A 21,559-nucleotide genomic window follows, 5' to 3' on the forward strand; every position below is an offset into this window, starting at 1 on the left:
GTGGTGGCCCAGATCCATGTCTCCATGTCCCTAGTCCATGGTGGCCCAGATCCATGGCCCGTGGTGGCCCAGATCCATGTCTTTCTGTCCCTAGTCCGTGGTGGCCCAGATCCGTGGCCCGTGGTGGCCCAGATCCATGTCTCCATGTCCCTAGTGTATGGTGGCCCGGATCTGTAGCCCGTGGTGGCCCAGATCCATGTCTCCATGTCCCTAGTCCGTGGTGGCCCAGATCCGTGGCCCATGGTGGCCCAGATCCATGTCTTTCTGTCCCTAGTCTGTGGTGGCCCAGATCCGTGGCCTGTGGTGGCCCAGATCCGTGTCTCCATGTCCCTAGTCCGTGGTGGCCCAGATCCGTGGCCCGTGGTGGCCCAGATCCATGTCTTTCTGTCCCTAGTCTGTGGTGGCCCAGATCCGTGGCCTGTGGTGGCCCAGATCCGTGTCTCCATGTCCCTAGTCCGTGGTGGCCCAGATCCGTGGCCCGTGGTGGCCCAGATCCATGTCTCCATGTCCCTAGTGTATGGTGGCCCGGATCTGTAGCCCGTGGTGGCCCAGATCCATGTCTTTCTGTCCCTAGTCTGTGGTGGCCCAGATCCGTGGCCCGTGGTGGCCCAAATCCGTGTCTCCATGTCCCTAGTCCGTGGTGGCCCAGATCCATGGCCCGTGGTGGCCCAGATCCATGTCTCCATGTCCCTAGTCCGTGGTGGCCCAGATCCGTGGCCCGTGGTGGCCCAGATCCATGTCTTTCTGTCCCTAGTCTGTGGTGGCCCAGATCCATGGCCCGTGGTGGCCCAGATCGCTGTCTCCACGTCCCCAGCTGTGGCCCAGGTCCATGGTGGCCCCAACCTCTGTCCGTAGTCGTAGTCCGTGCTGGCCCAGCTCTTCCTATCCCTAGCCGTGGCCCAGATCCGTGGTCCTCGGTGGCCCGACGGGGCGGGGGGGGGGGAGGGGGTCGCCGCCTCCTAGTTGCCGTTCATGGTGGCCTGGATCCAGCCGACGTAGTTGCAGACGCGGGTGTAGACCCCCGGGCGGCCGGGCAGGGCGCAGGTCTGCAGCCCCCAGGACACCACCCCTTGCAGGGTCCCGTTACAGGACAGCGGCCCCCCGGAGTCGCCCTATGGGGAGAGGGGACAGGGGCGGGGGGAGGGGGGGGGGCGGAGCTTGGTGACGCGCCATGGGGGAGGGGGAGGGGGCTGGGGACCACCGCAGGAGCAGGTTGGGGGGCGCCCCCCCCCCCCCCGTTGAGGTAGAAGGGGTTGGAGGCCACGCTGGGGTTGAGGGGGCGGGGTTTGGAGGGGGGGGCGGGGTTTGGAGGGGGGGGGCGGGGATGCCCCGCCCTCCCCGCCTTTACCTGGCAGGAGTCGACGCGTTGGTCGCGCACCCCGGCGCAGAGCATGTTGGGGGTGATGCGCTGGGGGTAGGCCCGGCGGCAGGCGGCGGCGGAGAGGACGTCGACGTAGGCGCAGATCAGGTGGCGGGGGATGGTCACTGCGGGGGAGGGGGGGGAGGGGTCGGGGACACCCCCAGGGGCTGCTGGGCCGCTCCGGGCCCTACTCCTAGCTTACTCCTAGCTTACTCCTAGCTTACTCCTAGGTTACCCCTCGGTTAGGTAGAGGTTGCTTATAGATTCCTTATAGGTCAGGCACCCGTTACTCATAGGCTACTCCTAGGTTACTTACAGGTTATGGATCAGTTACTCCGAGGTTACTCATCGGTTATTCGTAGGTTAGTCGTAGGTTACTCATCGGTTATTCGTACGTTAGTCGTAGGTTACTCATCGGTTATTCGTAGGTTAGTCGTAGGTTACTCATCGGTTATTCGTAGGTTAGTCATAGGTTACTCATCGGTTATTCGTAGGTTAGTCGTAGGTTACTCATCGGTTATTCGTACGTTAGTCGTAGGTTACTCATCGGTTATTCGTAGGTTAGTCGTAGGTTACTCATCGGTTATTCGTACGTTAGTCGTAGGTTACTCATCGGTTATTCGTAGGTTAGTCGTAGGTTACTCATCGGTTATTCGTAGGTTAGTCGTAGGTTACACATCGGTTATTCATAGGCTAGTCGTAGGTTACTCATCAATTAAAGGTTAGTCGTAGGTTACTCATCAATTATTTATAGGTTAGTTGCAGGTTACTCATTAATTATTCGTAGGTTACTCATCGATTATTCATAGGTTCGTCCTAGGTTACTCATCAATTATAGGTTAGTCATAGGTTAGTCATCGATTATTTATAGGTTAGTCGCAGGTTACTCATTAATTATTCGTAGGTTAGTCGTAGGTTACACATCGATTATTCATAGGTTAGTTGTAGGTTACTCATCGATTATTCATAGGTTAGTCGTAGGCTACGCATCGTTAACTTCTCGATTGCGCCTTGGTTACTCATCGTTACTTGTAGGATACTCATAAGTTACTCCGGGTTTACTCCAGGCAGGATGTGGCCCCTGCTCTCTCTCCCTTACTCCTGGTTTACTCCAGGTTTACGCCCGTGACCAACAGCCTTCACGCAGGTTACTCCGGGTTTACTCCCAGGAGCACCGCCCCCCTCACCCTGGTTTACTCCAGGGTTACTCCTGGCGAGTACCAACCCCCCCGACTCCAAACGCCGTTACTCCAGGGAGTAACCCCCCTCCTCCTCCCCCGGGGCCTTACACAGGGGTTCCTCACCCCACCAAGGCTCCGTCTCCTCCTCCCGCCTTTGGCGCGCTCCTGGCTTACTACAGCTTTACTCCAGGCTTGCTAGGCCTTTATCCCGGGCTTACTATGACTTTGCACCAGGTTTACGGCAACTTTACTCTGTGTTTACTCTGCTTTTACCCCGGGTTTCACTGCAGCTGTGCTGCGCCTTTGCTCTGGGGCTGCCACAACTTTACCACGGGCTCGCTACGCCTTTACTCCGACTTTACCATGGGTTTACTCTGACTTTAGTATGGGTTTTACGACAACTTTACTACGGGTTTACTATGACTTTACTACGGGTTTACTACGGGCTTGCTCCAACTTTGCTGCGGGTCTGCGACAACTTTCTACGGGTCTACGACGACTTTACTACGGGTTTACTATGACTTTACTACAGGTTTACTACGACTTTACTGCAGGTCTACGACGACTTTACAATGGGTTTACTACGGGTTTTCTACGGGTTTACTACGACTGTACTACAGGTCTATGACGACTTTACTACAGGTCTGCGACGACTTTACTACAGGTTTATGTCGACTTTACTACGGGTTTACTACGACTTTACTACAGGTCTGCGACGACTTTACTACGGGTTTATGTTGACTTTACTACGGGCTTACTACGACTTTACTACAGGTTTACGATGACTTTACTACAGGTTTACGTCAACTTTACTATGGGTTTACGTCGACTTTACTACGGGTTTATGTCGACTTTACTACAGGTTTATGACAACTTTACTACAGGTTTATGTCGACTTTACTACGGGCTTACTACGACTTTCCTACGGGTTTACGTCGACTTTCCTACGGGTTTACGTCGACTTTACTACAGGTTTACGTCGACTTTACTACGGGCTTACTATGACTTTACTACGGGTTTACGTCGACTTTCCTACGGGTTTACGTCGACTTTCCTACGGGCTTACGACGACTTTCCTACGGGTTTACGTCGACTTTCCTACGGGCTTGCTCCGACTTTGCCGCGGGTTTAGCGCACCGTTGCTGCGCGTTGCCTCGCACCCTGCTGCGACTCCGCGTCTACTCCGGGTTTACTCCGCGTCTACTCCGGGTCTCCTCCCGGGTTCCCCCCCCCCCCCCCCTCCCCCCCCCTCACCTTGGGGGGTGGTGACGGTGCCCCAGCCCGAGACGAGGCAGGTGGCGCCGGGCGGGGCGCAGGCGCGGGGGAGGGGCAGGGGCCGGACGGCGCGGCCCAGCGCCGCCGGCCGCTGCAGCTTGAGGAGGAGGAGGTCGTTGTCGAGGGTGGCGGGGTCGTAGGCGGGGTGGGGGATGGCCTTGGTCACCCGCCGCTCCTGCTCCGTCCCCTCCCGCCGCCGCAGGTCGTTCTCCCCCAGGCGCAGGCGCAGGGCTCTGCGGGTGTCGTCGTCGTCGTCGTGTGTCCCCGTCCCCGTCCCCGTCCCCCCCCCACCCCCCCCCGCCGGGGGGGGGGGGGCAAAGGGGGGGGGGGGGGGGGCGGAAGGGACACGGGGGGGGGGGCAGGGGGACATGAGAACATGGGGGAGACATGGGACACGTGGGGACGGGGGGGACAGGGGGACATGGGGGGACGGGGGGGGACATGAGGACATGGATGGGACACGTGGGGACAGGGGGGGACAGGGGGACGGGGGGGGACACGTGGGGACATGGGGGGGACAGGGGGACGTGGGGGGGGACAGGGGGACATGGATGGGACACGTGGGGACAGGGGGGACAGGGGGACGGGGGGGACACGTGGGGACATGGGGGGGACAGGGGGACGTGGGGGGGACATAAGGACATGGATGGGACACGTGGGGACATGGGGGGGACAGGGGGACGTGGGGGGACACGTGGGGACATGGGGGGGACAGGGGGACGGGGGGGACATAAGGACATGGATGGGACACGTGGGGACATGGGGGGGACAGGGGGACGTGGGAGGGGACACGTGGGGACATGGGGGGACAGGGGGACGGGGGGGACATGAGGACATGGATGGGACACGGGGGGACAGGGGGACATGGGGGGACACGTGGGGACATGGGGGGGACATGGGGGGATGGGGGGACGTGGGACAGATGGGACACATGGGGACATGGGGGGGACAGGGGGACGTGGGGGGGACATGAGGACATGGATGGGACACGTGGGGACGGGGGGGACATGTGGGGACATGGGGGGGACGGGGGGACGTGGGACAGAAGGGACATGGAGGGGACATGGGGACACGGGGGGGACAGATGGGACATGGGGGGGACGTGGGGACATGGGGGGATGGGGGGGACACGTGGGGACGTGGGGGGACGTGGGGACATGCGGCAGGGAAAGGGGGGGGACGCGGGGGCGGTCACGGCTCCACGCCCCACCGGTGTCCCCTCGGGGCATGGCTGGTGTCACCTCAGGAGGGGCTGTCCCACGTCCTCATCCTTCCGCCGTGTCCCCTGTCCCCCGCCACCCACGGTCCTGTCCCCCAGCCGTGTCCCCGTGCCCGTCCCATGTCCCCAACCACGTCCCCACGTCCCCTGCCCGCGTCCCCACGTCCCCTGCCCGTGTCCCCATGCCCGTCCCGTGTCCCCAGCCATGTCCCCATGTCCCCTGGCCATGTCCCCATGCCCATCCCATGTCCCCAACCACGTCCCCACGTCCCCTGCCCGTGTCCCCCTGCCCGTCCCGTGTCCCCAACCACGTCCCCACGTCCCCTGCCCGCGTCCCCATGCCCGTCCCATGTCCCCAACCATGTCCCCATGTCCTGGCCACGCCCCTGTCCCCATCCCACGTCCCCTGCCCGTGTCCCCATGTCCCCTGCCCGCGTCCCCATGCCCATCCCGTGTCCCCAACCATGTCGCCATGTCCCCCGGCCGTGTCCCCGTGCCCATCCCGTGTCCCCAACCACGTCCCCATGCCCCGGCCACGCCCCTGTCCCCATCCCACATCCCCTGCCCGCGTCCCCATGCCCGTCCCGTGTCCCCAGCCATGTCCCCATGTCCCCTGGCCATGTCCCCATGCCCATCCCGTGTCCCCAACCACGTCCCCATGTCCCCTGCCCGTGTCCCCATGCCCATCCCGTGTCCCCAACCACGTCCCCATGCCCCGGCCACGCCCCTGTCCCCATCCCACGTCCCCTGCCCGCGTCCCCATGTCCCCTGGCCGTGTCCCCATGCCCATCCCGTGTCCCCAACCACGTCCCCACGTCCCCTGCCCACGTCCCCATGCCCATCCCGTGTCCCCAACCACGTCCCCATGCCCCGGCCACGCCCCTGTCCCCATCCCACATCCCCTGCCCGCGTCCCCCTGCCCGTCCCGTGTCCCCAGCCATGTCCCCATGTCCCCTGCCCGTGTCCCCCAGCCCCCCCCCGTCCCCTGGGGTGTCCCCACCTCCTGTTGCAGTGGGCGGCCGAGAGCACCCAGTTGTCCCGCAGCAGGATCCCGCCGCAGCGCACGGGGCTGTAGATGTAAACCTGCCAGGGCTGCGAGAGGGGGATGCAGGGATACCCCCCGATGATCCTGCCCTCCTCCCCCGCCCGCCCGGCCGGCGGCGACGCGGGGGCGCCGCATGGCTCCGTCCCGGCCCCGACGTCATTCTGGCCGTCGGGCCACGGGCCACCAGAGGTGTCCTGTCCCCAGGTTGCTCCTGCCGGAAGGACACGGGTCACCAGGTGTCCTTGCCCCAGGTTCCCTCCATGGGGACACGGGCCACCAGACGTGTCCCCTCCATGGACGCACGGGCCACCAGATGTGTCCCCTCCATGGGGACATGGGCCACCAGACGTGTCCCCTCCATGGGGTCATGGGCCACCAGACGTGTCCCCTCCATGGACGCACGGGCCACCAGACGTGTCCCCTCTATGGGGTCATGGGCCACTAGACGTGTCCCCTCCATGGGGACACGGGCCACCAGACGTGTCCCCTCCATGGATGCACGGGCCACCAGACGTGTCCCCTCTATGGGGACACGGGCCACCAGACGTGTCCCCTCCATGGATGCACGGGCCACCAGACGTGTCCCCTCTATGGGGTCACGGGCCACCAGACGTGTCCCCTCCATGGGGACACGGGCCACCAGACGTGTCCCCTCCATGGGGTCATGGGCCACCAGACGTGTCCCCTCCATGGACGCACGGGCCACCAGACGTGTCCCCTCCATGGGGTCATGGGCCACTGGACGTGTCCCCTCCATGGGGACACGGGCCACCAGACGTGTCCCCTCCATGGATGCACGGGCCACCAGACGTGTCCCCTCTATGGGGTCACGGGCCACCAGACGTGTCCCCTCCATGGAGACATGGGCCACCAGACGTGTCTCCTCCATGGGGTCACGGGCCACCAGACGTGTCCCCTCTATGGAGACACGGGCCACCAGACGTGTCCCCTCCATGGACGCACGGGCCACCAGACGTGTCCCCTCTCCAGGCTCCTTCCATGGGCACATGGACATATGGGGACGTGGGGGGACCCGAGGGGACCCGGGGGGACGTGGGGGGACCCGGGGGGACCCGGGGGGACGTGGGGGGACGTGGGGGACCCCACCTACCCGTCAGCAGCAGCAGGAGCACCGTGATGGGCAGCAGCTCCATGGCCCTGAGGGGGACATGGGGGAGGGTGAGAGGGGACACCAGCCTGGCCCCCCTGCCTGTCCCCCTGCCTGTCCCCCTGCCTGTCCCCCCCGCCTGCCTGTCCCCCCCCGCCTGCCTGTCCCCCCCCGCCTGCCCCCCCTCCTGCCTGCCCCCCCTCCTGCCTGCCCCCCCCCGCCTGCCCCCCCTCCTGCCTGCCCCCCCCTCCTGCCTGCCCCTCCCCCTGCCTGCCCCTCCCCCTGCCTGCCCCTCCCTCCTGCCTTCCCCCCCTCCTGCCTGCCCCTCCCCCCTGCCTGCCCCCCCTCCTGCCTGCCCCCCCTCCTGCCTGCCCCTCCCCCTGCCTGCCCCCCTCCTGCCTGCCCCCCCTCCTGCCTGCCCCTCCCCCTCCTGCCTGCCCCTCCCTCCTGCCTTCCCCCCCCTCCTGCCTGCCCCTCCCCCTGCCTGCCCCCCCTCCTGCCTGCCCCCCCTCCTGCCTGCCCCTCCCTCCTGCCTGCCCCTCCCTCCTGCCTGCCCCCCCTCCTGCCTGCCCCCCCTCCTGCCTGCCCCTCCCTCCTGCCTGCCCCCCCTCCTGCCTGCCCCCCTCCTGCCTGCCCCTCCCTCCTGCCTGCCCCTCCCCCCTGCCTGTCCCCCCTCCTGCCTGTCCCCCCTCCTGCCTGCCCCCCCTCCTGCCTGCGCCTCTGTCTGTCTCTGCATCCCCCCTTCCACCCCTCCTTCCCCTCCTTCCTTCCCCCTTCCATCCTGCCTCCATCCCCCTGCCTCCCTCCCTCCCTCCTTCCCTCCATCCTCCCTCCATCTCCCCTTCCTCCCTCCTTCCATCCCCTTTCCATCCCCTTCCCTCCCTCCTTCCCTCTCTCCTTCCTTCCTCCTCCCTTCCTCCTTCCACCCCCCTTCCTCCCTCCTTCCATCCCCCTTCCATCCTCCCTCCATCTTTCTTCCCTCCTTCCATCCTTCCTCCATCCCCCTTCCATCCCCTTCCCTCCTCCTCCCTCCCTCCCTCCATCTCTCTTTCCTCCCTCCCTCCATCCTCCCTCCATCTCCCCTTCCCTCCCTCCCTCCATCCTCCCTCCATCTCCCCTTCCCTCCCTCCCTCCATCCTCCCTCCATCTCCCCTTCCCTTCCCTCCCTCCATCCTCCCTCCATCTCCCCTTCCCTCCCTCCATCCTCCCTCCATCTCCCCTTCCCTCCCTCCATCTTCCCTCCATCTCCCCTTCCCTCCCTCCCTCCGTCCTCCCTCCATCTCCCCTTCCCTCCCTCCCTCCTCCCTCCATCTCCCCTTCCCTCCCTCCCTCCGTCCTCCCTCCATCTCCGCTTCCCTCCCTCCATCCTCCCTCCATCTCCCCTTCCCTCCCTCCACCCTCCCTCCATCTCCCCTTCCCTCCCTCCATCCTCCCTCCATCTCCCCTCCCCTTCCCTTCCCTCCCACCCACCCCCCTCCATCTCCCCTTCCCTTCCCTGCCTCCATCCTCCCTCCATCTCCCCTTCCCTCCCTCCATCCTCCCTCCATGTCCCCTTCCCTCCCTCCATCCTCCCTCCATCTCCCCTTCCCTCCCTCCATCCTCCCTCCATCTCCCCTTCCCTCCCTCCATCCTCCCTCCATCTCCCCTTCCCTTCCCTTCCCTCCCTCCCTCCTCCCTCCATCTCCCCTTCCCTTCCCTCCCTCCATCCTCCCTCCATCTCCCCTTCCCTCCCTCCATCCTCCCTCCATCTCCCCTTCCCTCCCTCCGTCCTCCCTCCATCTCCCCTTCCCTCCCTCCCTCCGTCCTCCCTCCATCTCCCCTTCCCTTCCCTCCCTCCGTCCTCCCTCCATCTCCCCTTCCCTCCCTCCCTCCGTCCTCCCTCCATCTCCCCTTCCCTTCCCTCCCTCCGTCCTCCCTCCATCTCCCCTTCCCTCCCTCCCTCCCTCCTCCCTCCATCTCCCCTTCCCTCCCTCCATCCTCCCTCCATCTCCCCTTCCCTCCCTCCCTCCTCCCTCCATCTCCCCTTCCCTTCCCTTCCCTCCCTCCATCCTCCCTCCATCTCCCCTTCCCTTCCCTTCCCTCCCTCCGTCCTCCCTCCATCTCCCCTTCCCTCCCTCCATCCTCCCTCCATCTCCCCTTCCCTTCCCTCCCTCCATCCTCCCTCCATCTCCCCTCCCTCCCCTCCCCTCCCCCCCCCCATGTCACCTGACGTATCGCCTCGCCGCGTATGGTATCGCCGCCCGTCCTCGCGCCTCGCCGCGCGGCCGCCCCAATGGCGGCTGCGCGTCGCGGGCCGGCGGGTGCCCACGTCAGGGTGGGGTCGGGAAGGGGGCGGGGTCACCCTGCCCCACCCCTGGGGGGAGGGGTGGGGGGAGGGGGGAGGGGGAGGATGCAAGAGGGGGAGGATGGAAGGATGCTCCCAGGGGACTCAAGAGCCTTCACGCCACCCCAGTGACTCCCAGTCCTCCCCAGTTGGATGGGGTGGAGTGGGGTGCGTGGGTGGGGGGAGGGGGTGATTCCCGGACGCCCGGGTTCCCTGCCAGCACCCCAGGGCGGAGCGCCGCGGCCACGGGTGCCACGCCGCCCACGGTCCCTCCCGACGCCGTTCGGCGAAGCTCGGCTCCGGCTCCTCCGCCTTCGCCACCACCGCGCCGCCGCCATCATGGCCTCCCTTTCCCCGGGCCTCATTTGCCCTCCGGCCTCGTTCTCTGCCCTAATTACCCCCCTCCCGCAACGCGGCCAGGGCGGGGCGGCGCTCGGCCCCCGTGACTCACCCCTCCCCCCCCCCGCCCCCCCCCGCTGACGCAACGTTTTGGGGCGCTCGGCTCCCTCCCGAACGCGGGGTTGGGGGGCGGGGAGGGCCCCTCCCCACGCTGGGCCCACCTTTGGCCCACTTCTGCCGGATTCGGCCCAGGTTTGCCCGAGTTTGGCTCACTTCTGCCCAGGTTTGGCTCACTTCTGCCTGATTTTGGCTCACTTCTGCCCGAGTTTGGCTCACTTCTGCCTGATTTTGGCTCACTTCTGCCCGGGTTTGGCTCACTTCTGCCTGATTTTGGCTCACTTCTGCCCGAGTTTGGCTCACTTCTGCCCTATTGTGGCTCACTTCTGCCCGATTTTGGCCCACTTCTGCCCAAGTTTGGCTCACTTCTGCCTGATTCGGCCCAGGTTTGCCTGATTTTGGCCCACTTCTGCCCGCGTTTGGCTCACTTCTTCCTGATTTTGGCTCACTTCTGCCTGATTTTGGCCCACTTCTGCCTGATTTTGGCCCACTTCTGCCCGAGTTTGGCTCACTTCTGCCTGATTTTGGCCCACTTCTGCCTGAGTTTGGCTCACTTCTGCCTGATTCGGCCCAGGTTTGCCCGAGTTTGGCTCACTTCTGCCCAGGTTTGGCTCACTTCTGCCTGATTTTGGCTCACTTCTGCCCGAGTTTGGCTCACTTCTGCCTGATTTTGGCTCACTTCTGCCCGGGTTTGGCTCACTTCTGCCCGATTTTGTCCCACTTCTGCCCAAGTTTGGCTCACTTCTGCCTGATTCGGCCCAGGTTTGCCCGAGTTTGGCTCACTTCTGCCCGAGTTTGCCTCACTTCTGCCTGATTTTGGCTCACTTCTGCCTGATTTTGGCCCACTTCTGCCCGAGTTTGGCTCACTTCTGCCCTATTGTGGCTCACCCCTGCCCGATTTTGCCCACTTCTGCCCGATTTTGGCCCACTTCTGCCCGATTTTGCCCACTTCTGCCCGAGTTTGGCTCACTTCTGCCCGATTTCGCCCACTTCCGCCTGAGTTTGCCCGCTTCTGCCCGCCTTTGCCCCGTTTGCCCCACGTTTGCCCCCCAGGTGCCCCCCAAGGGGTCAAGAGATGCCATGGAGATGCGGGGGGGGGTTTATTGGGGGTGGGGGGGTGGGTCTGGGGTGGGGTTGGCTCGGTCCATCCGTGGTGGCGTCTGTGGTGGGTTCAGTCCATCCATGGTGGGGACGGTCCATCTCTGGTGGCCTTGGTCCATCTCTGGTGGCCTTGGTCCATCTGTGGTGGGGTTGGTCCGTCCATGGTGGGGTCTGTGGTGGGGTTGGTCCATCCATGGTGGGGTCTGTGGTGGGGTTGGTCCATCCATGGTGGGGTCTGTGGTGGGGTTGGTCCATCCATGGTGGCCTTGGTCCATCTCTGATGGTCTTGGTCCATCCGTGGTGGGGTCTGTGGTGGGCTTGGTCCATCTCTGGTGGGCTTGGTCCGTCCATGGTGGGGTCTGTGGTGGGGTCGGTCCATCCATGGTGGCCTTGGTCCATCTCTGATGGTCTTGGTCCATCTGTGGTGGGGTCTGTGGTGGGGTTGGTCCATCCGTGGTGGGGTCTGTGGTGGGGTTGGTCCATCCATGGTGGCCTTGGTCCATCTCTGATGGTCTTGGTCCATCCGTGGTGGGGTCTGTGGTGGGTTTGGTCCATCTCTGGTGGGCTTGGTCCATCTGTGGTGGGGTCTGTGGTGGGCTTGGTCCATCTGTGGTGGGCTTGGTCCGTCCATGGTGGGGTCTGTGGTGGGGTCGGTCCATCCATGGTGGCCTTGGTCCATCTCTGATGGTCTTGGTCCATCTGTGGTGGGGTCTGTGGTGGGGTTGGTCCATCCATGGTGGGGTCTGTGGTGGGGTCGGTCCATCCATGGTGGCCTTGGTCCATCTCTGATGGTCTTGGTCCATCCGTGGTGGGGTCTGTGGTGGGTTTGGTCCATCTCTGGTGGGCTTGGTCCATCTGTGGTGGGCTTGGTCCATCTGTGGTGGGGTCTGTGGTGGGCTTGGTCCATCTCTGGTGGGCTTGGTCCGTCCATGGTGGGGTCTGTGGTGGGGTCGGTCCATCCATGGTGGCCTTGGTCCATCTCTGATGGTCTTGGTCCATCCGTGGTGGGTCTGTGGTGGGGTCGGTCCATCCATGGTGACCTTGGTCCATCTCTGATGGGCTTGGTCCATCTGTGGTGGGGTCTGTGGTGGGCTTGGTCCATCTCTGGTGGGCTTGGTCCATCCATGGTGGGGTCTGTGGTGGGCTTGGTCCATCCGTGGTGGGTCTGTGGTGGGGTCGGTCCATCCATGGTGGCCTTGGTCCATCTCTGATGGTCTTGGTCCATCTGTGGTGGGGTCTGTGGTGGGCTTGGTCCATCTCTGATGGTCTTGGTCCATCCGTGGTGGGGTCTGTGGTGGGTTTGGTCCATCCATGGTGGAGTCCATGCTGGGGCAGACCAGTCCACGGTGGGGTTCATTGGTCCTTGATGGGCTGAACCCAACCATGATGGGGGTCAGTCCATCCGTGACGGTGTTGGTGGCTCTGTGGTGGGGTTGATCCTTTCTTGGTGGCTTCAGCCTCTCCGTGGTGGGATCAGATGGTCCTTGTTGGGTGCCGTGGTGGGGTCAGTGGGTCCGTGGTGGGGTCGGTGGGTCCGTGGTGGGGTTGGCGGCTCTGTGGTTGGGTCGGTGGGTCCGTGGTGGGGTCGGTGGGTCCGTGGTGGGGTTGGCGGGTCCGTGGTGGGGTTGGCGGCTCTGTGGTGGGGTTGGTGGGTCCGTGGTGGGGTCGGTGGGTCCGTGGTGGGGTCGGCGGGTCCGTGGTGGGGTCGGCGGCTCTGTGGTGGGGTTGGTGGGTCCGTGGTGGGGTCGGCGGCTCTGTGGTGGGGTCGGTGGGTCCGTGGTGGGGTCGGTGGGTCCGTGGTGGGGTCGGCGGCTCTGTGGTGGGGTTGGTGGGTCCGTGGTGGGGTCGGTGGGTCCGTGGTGGGGTCGGCGGCTCTGTGGTGGGGTTGGTGGGTCCGTGGTGGGGTCGGTGGCTCTGTGGTGGGGTCGGTGGGTCCGTGGTGGGGTTGGCGGCTCCGTGGTGGGGTTGGTGGGTCCGTGGTGGGGTCGGTGGCTCTGTGGTGGGGTCGGTGGGTCCGTGGTGGGGTCGGCGGCTCTGTGGTGGGGTTGGTGGGTCCGTGGTGGGGTCGGTGGCTCTGTGGTGGGGTCGGTGGGTCCGTGGTGGGGTCGGCGGCTCCGTGGTGGGGTCGGCGGCTCCGTGGTGGGACCAGGAGGACTCAGACCTCCCCTATTGTCTCCCGGATCCACGGCAGGTAGTTGTAGACCTGGCTGTAGACCCCTGGCTTCCCCGCCTGCGCGCAGGGGTGGTCGCCCCACGAGACGATGCCTTGCAGGACCCCGTTGCAGATGAGGGGTCCCCCTGAGTCACCCTGGGGACAAAAGGGACGATGACAGGACCTCGGCCACGGTCTCCAGCCAGGGAGGACACCAGGGCGGGGGGGGGGGGTGGCCACGGCGGGGGACACGTGGCCACCGGTGGGGACGGCTGCTCTTGGGACCCGGAGGTGGGCAGGGAGCGGTGGGGTGGCAGGGACCGAAGAGATGCGGCCATGGGACGTGAGGGCGTGGCCACGGGACGCGAGGGTGTGGCCATGGGACATGGTCATGTCTTGAAGCCCGGGGGACGAGGGGACCAAAGGGACGTGGTGGCAGTGGGAGATGGGGACAGAGCCACCTCTGAAAGCCGAGGGGACAAGGGGACCAAAGGCACGTGGCCATGGGAGGTGGGTACGTAGGGATGGGGGACGTGAAGATGTGGCACCGTTTCGAAGCCCAAGGGACAAAGGGGACCAAAGGGACGGGGCTGTGGGACCTGGGGCCGTGGCTGTAGGACATGGGGACACGGGGACACGGGGACCTGGAGGTACCTGGCAGGAGTCCTTGCCCCCCGCAGCCACGCCGGCGCACAACATGTCCTGGGTGATTTTGCTGCCGTAGGCCAGCCGGCACTCGTTGTCACCCACCACGGTGACGTTCACGCACTGGGGGGTGTCGGGGAAGGACTCTGGGCACGGGGAGGGGACACGTGTCCACCCTGGGCCAGGGCTCTGCGCCCCGGACGCCTGGGTCCCTTCTGTGCGTGGTTGACCCCACCCAACCCTGAAGTCTCCATCCCTTGGACAACGGTGGTCTCGTCTGCAGAGATGCCACCACCCAACCCAACCATGTTCTCGTCTACGGAGATGCCACCACCCAACCCAACCATGGCCTCATCTACAGAGATGCCACCACCCAACCCAACCATGGCCTCGTCTGCAGAGATGCCACCACCCAACCCAACCATGGCCTCGTCTGCAGAGATGCCACCACCCAACCCAACCATGGTCTCGTCTGCAGAGATGCCACCACCCAACCCAACCATGTTCTTGTCTACAGAGGTGCCACCACCCAACCCAACCATGTTCTTGTCTACAGAGGTGCCACCACCCAACCCAACCATGTTCTCGTCTGCAGAGGTGCCACCACCCAACCCAACCATGTTCTCGTCTGCAGAGATGCCACCACCCAACCCAACCATGGTCTCGTCTGCAGAGATGCCACCACCCAACCCAACCATGGTCTCATCTACAGAGATGCCACCACCCAACCCAACCATGGTCTCATCTACAGAGATGCCACCACCCAACCCAACCATGTTCTCGTCTACAGAGGTGCCACCACCCAACCCAACCATGGTCTCGTCTGCAGAGATGCCACCACCCAACCCAACCATGGCCTCATCTACAGAGATGCCACCACCCAACCCAACCATGGTCTCATCTACAGAGATGCCACCACCCAACCCAACCATGGTCTCGTCTGCAGAGATGCCACCACCCAACCCAACCATGTTCTCGTCTACAGAGGTGCCACCACCCAACCCAACCATGGTCTCGTCTGCAGAGATGCCGCCACCCAACCCAACCATGGTCTCGTCTACGGAGATGCCACCACCCAACCCAACCATGGTCTCATCTACAGAGATGCCACCACCCAACCCAACCATGGCCTCGTCTGCAGAGATGCCACCACCCAAGCCCCCGCAGGTTGAGGTCTCCAGCCCTCAGCCATCTGGGTCCCCTCTCTGCACGGCCACCCCCACCCACCCCGAGCACCCGGGGCTCCCGGTACCTTGGGGGCTGGTGGTGGTGCCCCATCCCATGACGGTGCAGTTGGTGCCGGTGGCCGGGGGACTTCTGGGCAGGGCCAGGGGTTGGACGTAGGGGGTGATGGTGAAGGGGGGCTCAACGCGCAGCAGCATGAGGTCATGGGCGTAGGCGCTGTCCCCGTCCACGGAGTCAAAGCCGGGGTGGACCACGACGGCCACGGCCACGGCGTACTGCTCCTGCCCCGTCGACGCTGCCAGGCTGTGCTCCCCTGCCCGCACCTGGATGTGTCTGGGGGGGGGGACGGGGACACGGCAGGGGACACGTGAGGGAGGTGGCATCAGGTTGGGGACGTGGGAGGACGTGGTTGGGGGAGGTGGGGGAGACGGTCGTGGAGGGACACGGCCACGGAGGGCTGGTGATGTGGAAGGACGTGGTTGGGGACATGGAGGACATGGCCATAGAGGGGCACGGCCATGGAGGGGTGGGGACACGAGGGGTGGGGACGTGAGAGGTGGGGACGTGAGGGACATGGCCATGGAGGGGTGGTGACACGAGGGGTGGGGACGTGAGAGGTGGGGACGTGAGGGACATGGCCATGGAGGGGTGGGGACACGAGGGGTGGGGACATGGGGGACATGGCCATGGAGGGGTGGTGACACGAGGGATGGGGACATGGGGGACATGGCCATGGAGGGGTGGTGACACGAGGGGTGGGGACATGGGGGACATGGCCATGGAGGGGTGGGGACACGAGGGGTGGGGACGTGAGGGGTGGGGACGTGAGGGCCAGGGCCAGGGGGGGGGGGGGACAGGGGGGGTGGGGACACGGGGGACATGGCCATGGAGGGGTGGGGACAAGAGGGACATGGAGGGGTGGTGACACGAGGGGTGGGGACGTGAGGGACATGGCCATGGAGGGGTGGGGACATGGGGGACATGGCCATGGAGGGGTGGGGACATAAGGGATGGGGACAAGAGGGACACGGCCATGGAGGGGTGGTGACACGAGGGGTGGGGACGTGAAGGACATGGCCATGGAGGGGTGGGGACAAGAGGGACATGGAGGGGTGGGGACACGAGGGATGGGGACATGGGGGACATGGCCATGGAGGGGTGGGGACACGAGGGGTGGGGACACGAGGGGTAGGGACATGGGGGACATGGCCATGGAGGGGTGGGGACACGAGGGGTGGTGACATGGGGGACATGGCCATGGAGGGGTGGGGACAAGAGGGACACGGCCATGGAGGGGTGGGGACATGGGGGGTGGGGACATGGGGGACATGGCCATGGAGGGGTGGGGACACGAGGGACACGGCCATGGAGGACGGGAAACAGGTCATGATGACCCAATTCTCTTCCCAGTTCCCCTCCCAGTTCCTCCCAGTGCTTCCTGGGTCCTCTGCCAGTGCCTTCCCGAAACGCCTGGCAGTGGGCAGCCCTGAGCACCCGCTGGGCGCTGAGCACGGCTCCCAGTGCTCCCAGTCCCCCTCCCAGTGCTCCCAGTCCCATTCCCAGTGTCTCCCAGTACCCCCAGTTTCCTTCTCAGGGCCTCAGACCCACTCCCAGTGCCCCCAGTGCACCTCCCAGTGCATCCCAGTGCTCCCAGTTCCCCTCCCAGTGCTTCCCAGTGCCCCCAGTGCCCCTCCCAGTGTACCCCAGTGCCTCCCAGTGCCTCCCAGTTCCCCTCCCAGTGCCCCCAATGCACACCAGTGCTCCCAGTTCCCCTCCCAGTGCCCCCAGTGTCCCTCCCAGTGCCCCCCAGTGCTCCCAGTTCCCCTCCCAGTGACCCCAGTGCCCCTCCCAGTGCCTCCAAGTGCCCCCAGTGCCTCCCAGTTCATTCCAAAGGGCCCCAGTTCCCCTCCTAGTACCCCCAGTGCCCCTCCCATTGCTTCCCAGTGCCCCCAGTGCCCCTCCCAGTGCCTCCCAGTGCCTCCCAGTGCCCCACAGTGCTCCCAGTTCCCCTCCTAGTGCCCCCCGTGCCCCTCCTAGTGCCTCCAAGTGCCCCCAGTGGCTCCCAGTTCACTCCAAAGGGCCCAAGTGCCCCTCCCAGTGCCTTCCAGTGCTCCCAGTGCCCCTCCCAGTGCCCCCAGTGCCCCTCCCAGTGCTTCCCGGTGCTCCCAGTTCCCCTCCCAGTGCCCCCAGTGCCCCTCCCAGTGCCCCCCAGTGCTCCCAGTTCCCCTCCCAGTGACCCCAGTGCCCCTCCCAGTGCCTCCAAGTGCTCCCAGTTCCCCTCCCAGTGCACTGCCAAGGGCCCCAGTGCCCCTCCCAGTGCCTCCCAGTGCCCCCCAGTGCTCCCAGTGCCCCTCCCAGTGCCCCCAGTGCCCCTCCCAGTGCTTCCTGGTGCTCCCAGTTCCCCTCCCAGTGCCCCCAGTGCCCCTCCCAGTGCCCCCCAGTGCTCCCAGTTCCCCTCCCAGTGCCTCCCAGTGCCTCCCAGTGCCCCCCAGTGCTCCCAGTTCCCCTCCCAGTGCCCCCAGTGCCCCTCCCAGTGCTTCCCGGTGCTCCCAGTTCCCCTCCCAGTGCCTCCCAGTGCCCCCCAGTGCTCCCAGTTCCCCTCCCAGTGCCCCCAGTGCCCCTCCCAGTGCTTCCCAGTGCCTCCCAGTTCCCCTCCCAGTGCTTCCCGGTGCTCCCAGTTCCCCTCCCAGTGCCTCCCAGTGCCCCCCAGTGCTCCCAGTTCCCCTCCCAGTGCCCCCAGTGCCCCTCCCAGTGCTTCCCAGTGCCTCCCAGTGCTCCCCCCAGTGCTCCCACTTCCCCTCCCAGTGCCCCCACTGCCCCTCCCAGTGCCTCCCAGTGCCCCCCCCCCCCCCCCCCCGGGACCTGGTCTGGCAGTGGGCGGCCGTGAGCACCCACTGGGTGCTGAGCAGGGCCCCCCCGCACTGGTGCTGGTCGAAGTAGAAGAGGAGGACGAGGCCGGGGTGGGCCGAGGCGGGGCACTCCCTGCCCCCCACGATCCGCTCGCCCCACGGCCGGGCTGGGGGGGGGGGAGGGGATGTTGGGGGTTACTGGGACCCCCCTGCACCCCCCCCCCCACCTTGGGGACCCCCCCTGCCCGCCCACCCCCACCCTTGGCACCCCAGAGATCTCCTCTGCCCTCCCCCCCCGCCCTTGGGACCCTCCTGCCCCCTCCCCCCACCTTGGGGACACCCCCCTGCCCCCCCACCCCCTTGGGACCCCCCTGCACCCCCACCCCCCACCTTGGGGACACCCCCCTGCCCCCCCACCCCCACCCTTGCCACCCCAGAGACCCCCCTGCACCTTGGGGACCCCCCCCCCGCACCCCCACCTTTGGGACCCCCCCTGCGCCCCCACCCCCTTGGGACCCCCCTGCCCCCCCACCCCCCACCTTGGGGACCCCCCCTGCCCCCCCACCCCCACCCTTAGGACCCCCCACCCCTCACCGGGGGTCACCAGCGCCAGGAGGAGGAAGAGGAGGAGGAGGAGGAGGCGAGGGGCCGCCATGGTGGGGGGCGGGGGCCCGGGCGCTGGGTGGGGGTGGGGGGGGGCTGGGTGCCCCCCGCTATCAAGGCTCATCGTTAATGGTTAACGAGGGCTCCTGCCCCGCCCCCCCCCTCCCCCCCGTTTGGCTTGGGGACCTTCCCCGGGCAGGTGCCACCTTCCCACCCCACCCCCCGCCCTGCCCCACGGCGGGGGTGGCCATGGGGTGGCCACGGGGCGGCTGTGGGGTGGCCACGGGGAGGCCGTGGGGTGGCCATGGGGTGGATGTGGGGTGGCCACGGGGTGGCCACGGGGAGGCCGTGGGGTGGCCACGGGGTGGCTGTGGGGTGGCCACAGGGTGGCTGTGGGGTGGCCATGGGGAGGCCGTGGGGTGGCCGTGGGGTGGCCACGGGGTGGCTGTGGGGTGGCCGTAGGGTGGCCATGTGGTGACCATGGGGTGGCTGTGGGGTGGCCATGGGGAGGCCATGGGGTGGCCACGGGGTGACTGCAGGGTGGCCACGGGGCGGCTGTGGGGTGGCCACGGGGAGGCCGTGGGGTGGCCGTGGGGTGGCTGTGGGGTGGCCATGGGGTGGCCACGGGGTGACCACGGGGTGGCTGTGGGGTGGCCATGGGGAGGCCGTGGGGTGGCCACGGGGTGACTGCAGGGTGGCCATGGGGCAGTGGTGGGGTGGCCACAGGGCGGCTGTGGGGTGGCCCTGGAGTGGCCACGGGGCTGAGTAAGGGGACCCAGATGCCTGTGACCCCTATGGTATCTATGGGGTGACGTGGGTCCCTATGGAATCTATGGGGTGACGTGGGTCCCTACAGCATCTATGGGGTGATGTGGGTCCCCTATAGCATCTATGGGGTGACGTGGGTCCCTATGGAATCTGTGGGGTGACGTGGGTCCCTACAGTATCTATGGGGTAATGTGGGTCCCCTATGGAATCTATGGGGTGACGTGGGTCCCCTATGGTATCTATGGGGTGAATGGGCCCCTATGGAATCTATGGGGTGACGTGGGTCCCTACAGTATCTATGGGGTGACGTGGGTCCCTACAGCATCTATGGGGTGACGTGGGTCCCCTATGGTATCTATGGGGTGAATGGGCCCCTATGGAATCTATGGGGTGACGTGGGTCCCCTATGGAATCTATGGGTGCCCTCTGCCTCCATTCCCAACCCGGCTGCCCCCTGCCCGCCCCTGCCCGCCCCTGCCCGATTACCGTCGGATTAAGCCAATCCCGCCCCGACGCAGTGGGACAACAACCGCGCCTTGGGCGTGGCGCCGACGCTGAGCGCGTATTATGGGATGGCCGTCATTAACGCTAATTACAGCCAGCGCCATTTTAGGGCCGTAATCTAAGGGACGAAACCGCCTCGTTACCCGGAGCGGGCCCGCTGCCGGTGATTGGCTGGCGGTGGGGGCAGCCACGCCCCCACGGGGGGAGGTGACACGCCCTCGCACAGGATGCCCAACCAATGGTGTGGCTCCAGTTTGGGGGTGGGACTTGGGGAGAGGTCGACCAATGGTGTGGCGCCACTTTGGGGTGGGCGGGCCTTGGGGAGAGCTCAGCCAATGGTATGGCCCCACTTTGGCGTGGGCGGGTCTTGGGGAGAGCCCAACCAATGGCATTTCCATGATCTGAAGTAGGTGGGTCTTGGGGAGAGCTCAGCCAATGGTGTGGCCCCACTTTGGGGTGGGCGGGCCTTGGGGAGAGCTCAGCCAATGGTATGGCCCCACTTTGGGGTGGGCGGGTCTTGGCAAGAGCCCAACCAATGGCATTTCCCCGATTTGGAGTGGGAGGGTCTCGCGTTGAGCCCAACCAGTGACATTTCCCCAATTTGAGGTGGGTGGGTCTTGAGGAGCGCCCAACCAATGACGTTTCCCTCATCTGAGGTAGGCGGGTCTTGGCAAGAGCCCAGCCAATGGCGTTTCCCCGACTGGGGCTGGGCCGCCTGGCTGACGTGGCCCCGTCGTCTCTTCGAAGCTCAAGCGTTGGTGGCCACGACCCCTCCCCAGGTGGCACCTTCCAACCGGGCAACGCCGGGTCCTCCCATATCAACCTCCGAAGGCAAGTCCTCGGCGTGGCCGTGCCACCGACGGCCGTGCCACCGACGGCCGTGCCACCGAAGGCCGTGCCACCGACGGCCGTGCCACCGATGGCCGTGCCACCAGAAGTCTTGAGTCCTCCTGGGAGAGCCAAAGCATCTCCAGATGCCTCCTCCAGAAGGAAGGAGACCTTTTTCCCTGCTGACTCTTCCTCTTGAGGGCCACGAAGGCCCCAGGGCCTCTGTGGGCGCCATCTCAGGAGAGCCGGATTTGGGGACAAAGGACAAGGAGTAAATCCCACCCAGAAGTGGGACAGGGTGGAGAAAGTGACCCCCGGCACCGCCTTCGGGGGACAAAAAGGCACAGCCAACCCAAACGTGGCCACCAGCCTAAGAAGAACCCAGTAGACATTGGGTTGACCAACCATCATTGGGTTGGGTAATCCTTGTCGGATTGGCCAACCCTTTGTTGGGTTGACCAACCATCATTGGTTGGGTGACCCTCACCGGGTTGACCAACCACTGTTGACCAACTCCCTTGGGTTAGCCAATCATCACCGGCTTGGTTGACCCTTATTGGGTTGGCCAACCACCGTTGACCAACTCCCTTGGGTTAGCCAATCATCACCGGCGTGGTTGACCCTCGTTGGGTTGGCCAACCATCATCGATTGGGTGACCCTCATCGATTGGGTGATCCTTGTTGCATTGGCTGATGCTCATTGGGTTCTTCATTCCCATTGGGCATCTCCTATTGGATAGGCCATTGCTGGATGGCCGGTGGTGATTTGAGTCGGGCGGCCATCTTTGATTGGTTACCCTCGTTGACTTGACCAACTCCATTTGGGTTGGAGGACTTGTCCACATCCTCAGCGCCATCGATTGGCCACCGCGGCCCCGCGTCTCGTTCCTTGGGAGACAACAGGTAGGAGTGGAGGAAACGAGCTTTGGCTTCAAATAAAATCAACTTCTCCTCCCG

At 65.3% G+C, this 21,559-nt stretch overlaps 2 protein-coding genes across 2 annotated transcripts; both read right to left on the reverse strand.

The window, feature by feature from the left end:
* Nucleotides 1–253: 253 nt before the first annotated feature.
* On the reverse strand, nucleotides 254–7,234 carry LOC148052785 (kallikrein-14-like). The gene is made up of 7 exons (XM_087778533.1): nucleotides 7,192–7,234; nucleotides 6,274–6,336; nucleotides 6,036–6,195; nucleotides 4,978–5,006; nucleotides 3,796–4,056; nucleotides 1,349–1,485; nucleotides 254–1,112 (listed from the first exon to the last, which is right to left on the reverse strand). Exons 1-7 carry the CDS (start codon nucleotides 7,232–7,234, stop codon nucleotides 960–962), a joined length of 846 nt encoding a protein of 281 aa, XP_087634659.1. The 3' UTR covers nucleotides 254–959.
* Nucleotides 7,235–13,223: 5,989 nt separating this feature from the next.
* Nucleotides 13,224–18,554, reverse strand: LOC104012646 (trypsin-like). The gene is made up of 5 exons (XM_087778534.1): nucleotides 18,494–18,554; nucleotides 17,913–18,066; nucleotides 15,118–15,383; nucleotides 13,875–14,011; nucleotides 13,224–13,376 (listed from the first exon to the last, which is right to left on the reverse strand). Exons 1-5 carry the CDS (start codon nucleotides 18,552–18,554, stop codon nucleotides 13,224–13,226), a joined length of 771 nt encoding a protein of 256 aa, XP_087634660.1.
* Nucleotides 18,555–21,559: the final 3,005 nt, after the last annotated feature.

The sequence above is a fragment of the Nipponia nippon genome, unplaced genomic scaffold (assembly GCF_047370975.1).
Source record: "Nipponia nippon isolate SJK-2023a ecotype South Korea unplaced genomic scaffold, ASM4737097v1 scaffold_44, whole genome shotgun sequence".
Lineage (NCBI taxonomy): Eukaryota > Metazoa > Chordata > Aves > Pelecaniformes > Threskiornithidae > Nipponia > Nipponia nippon.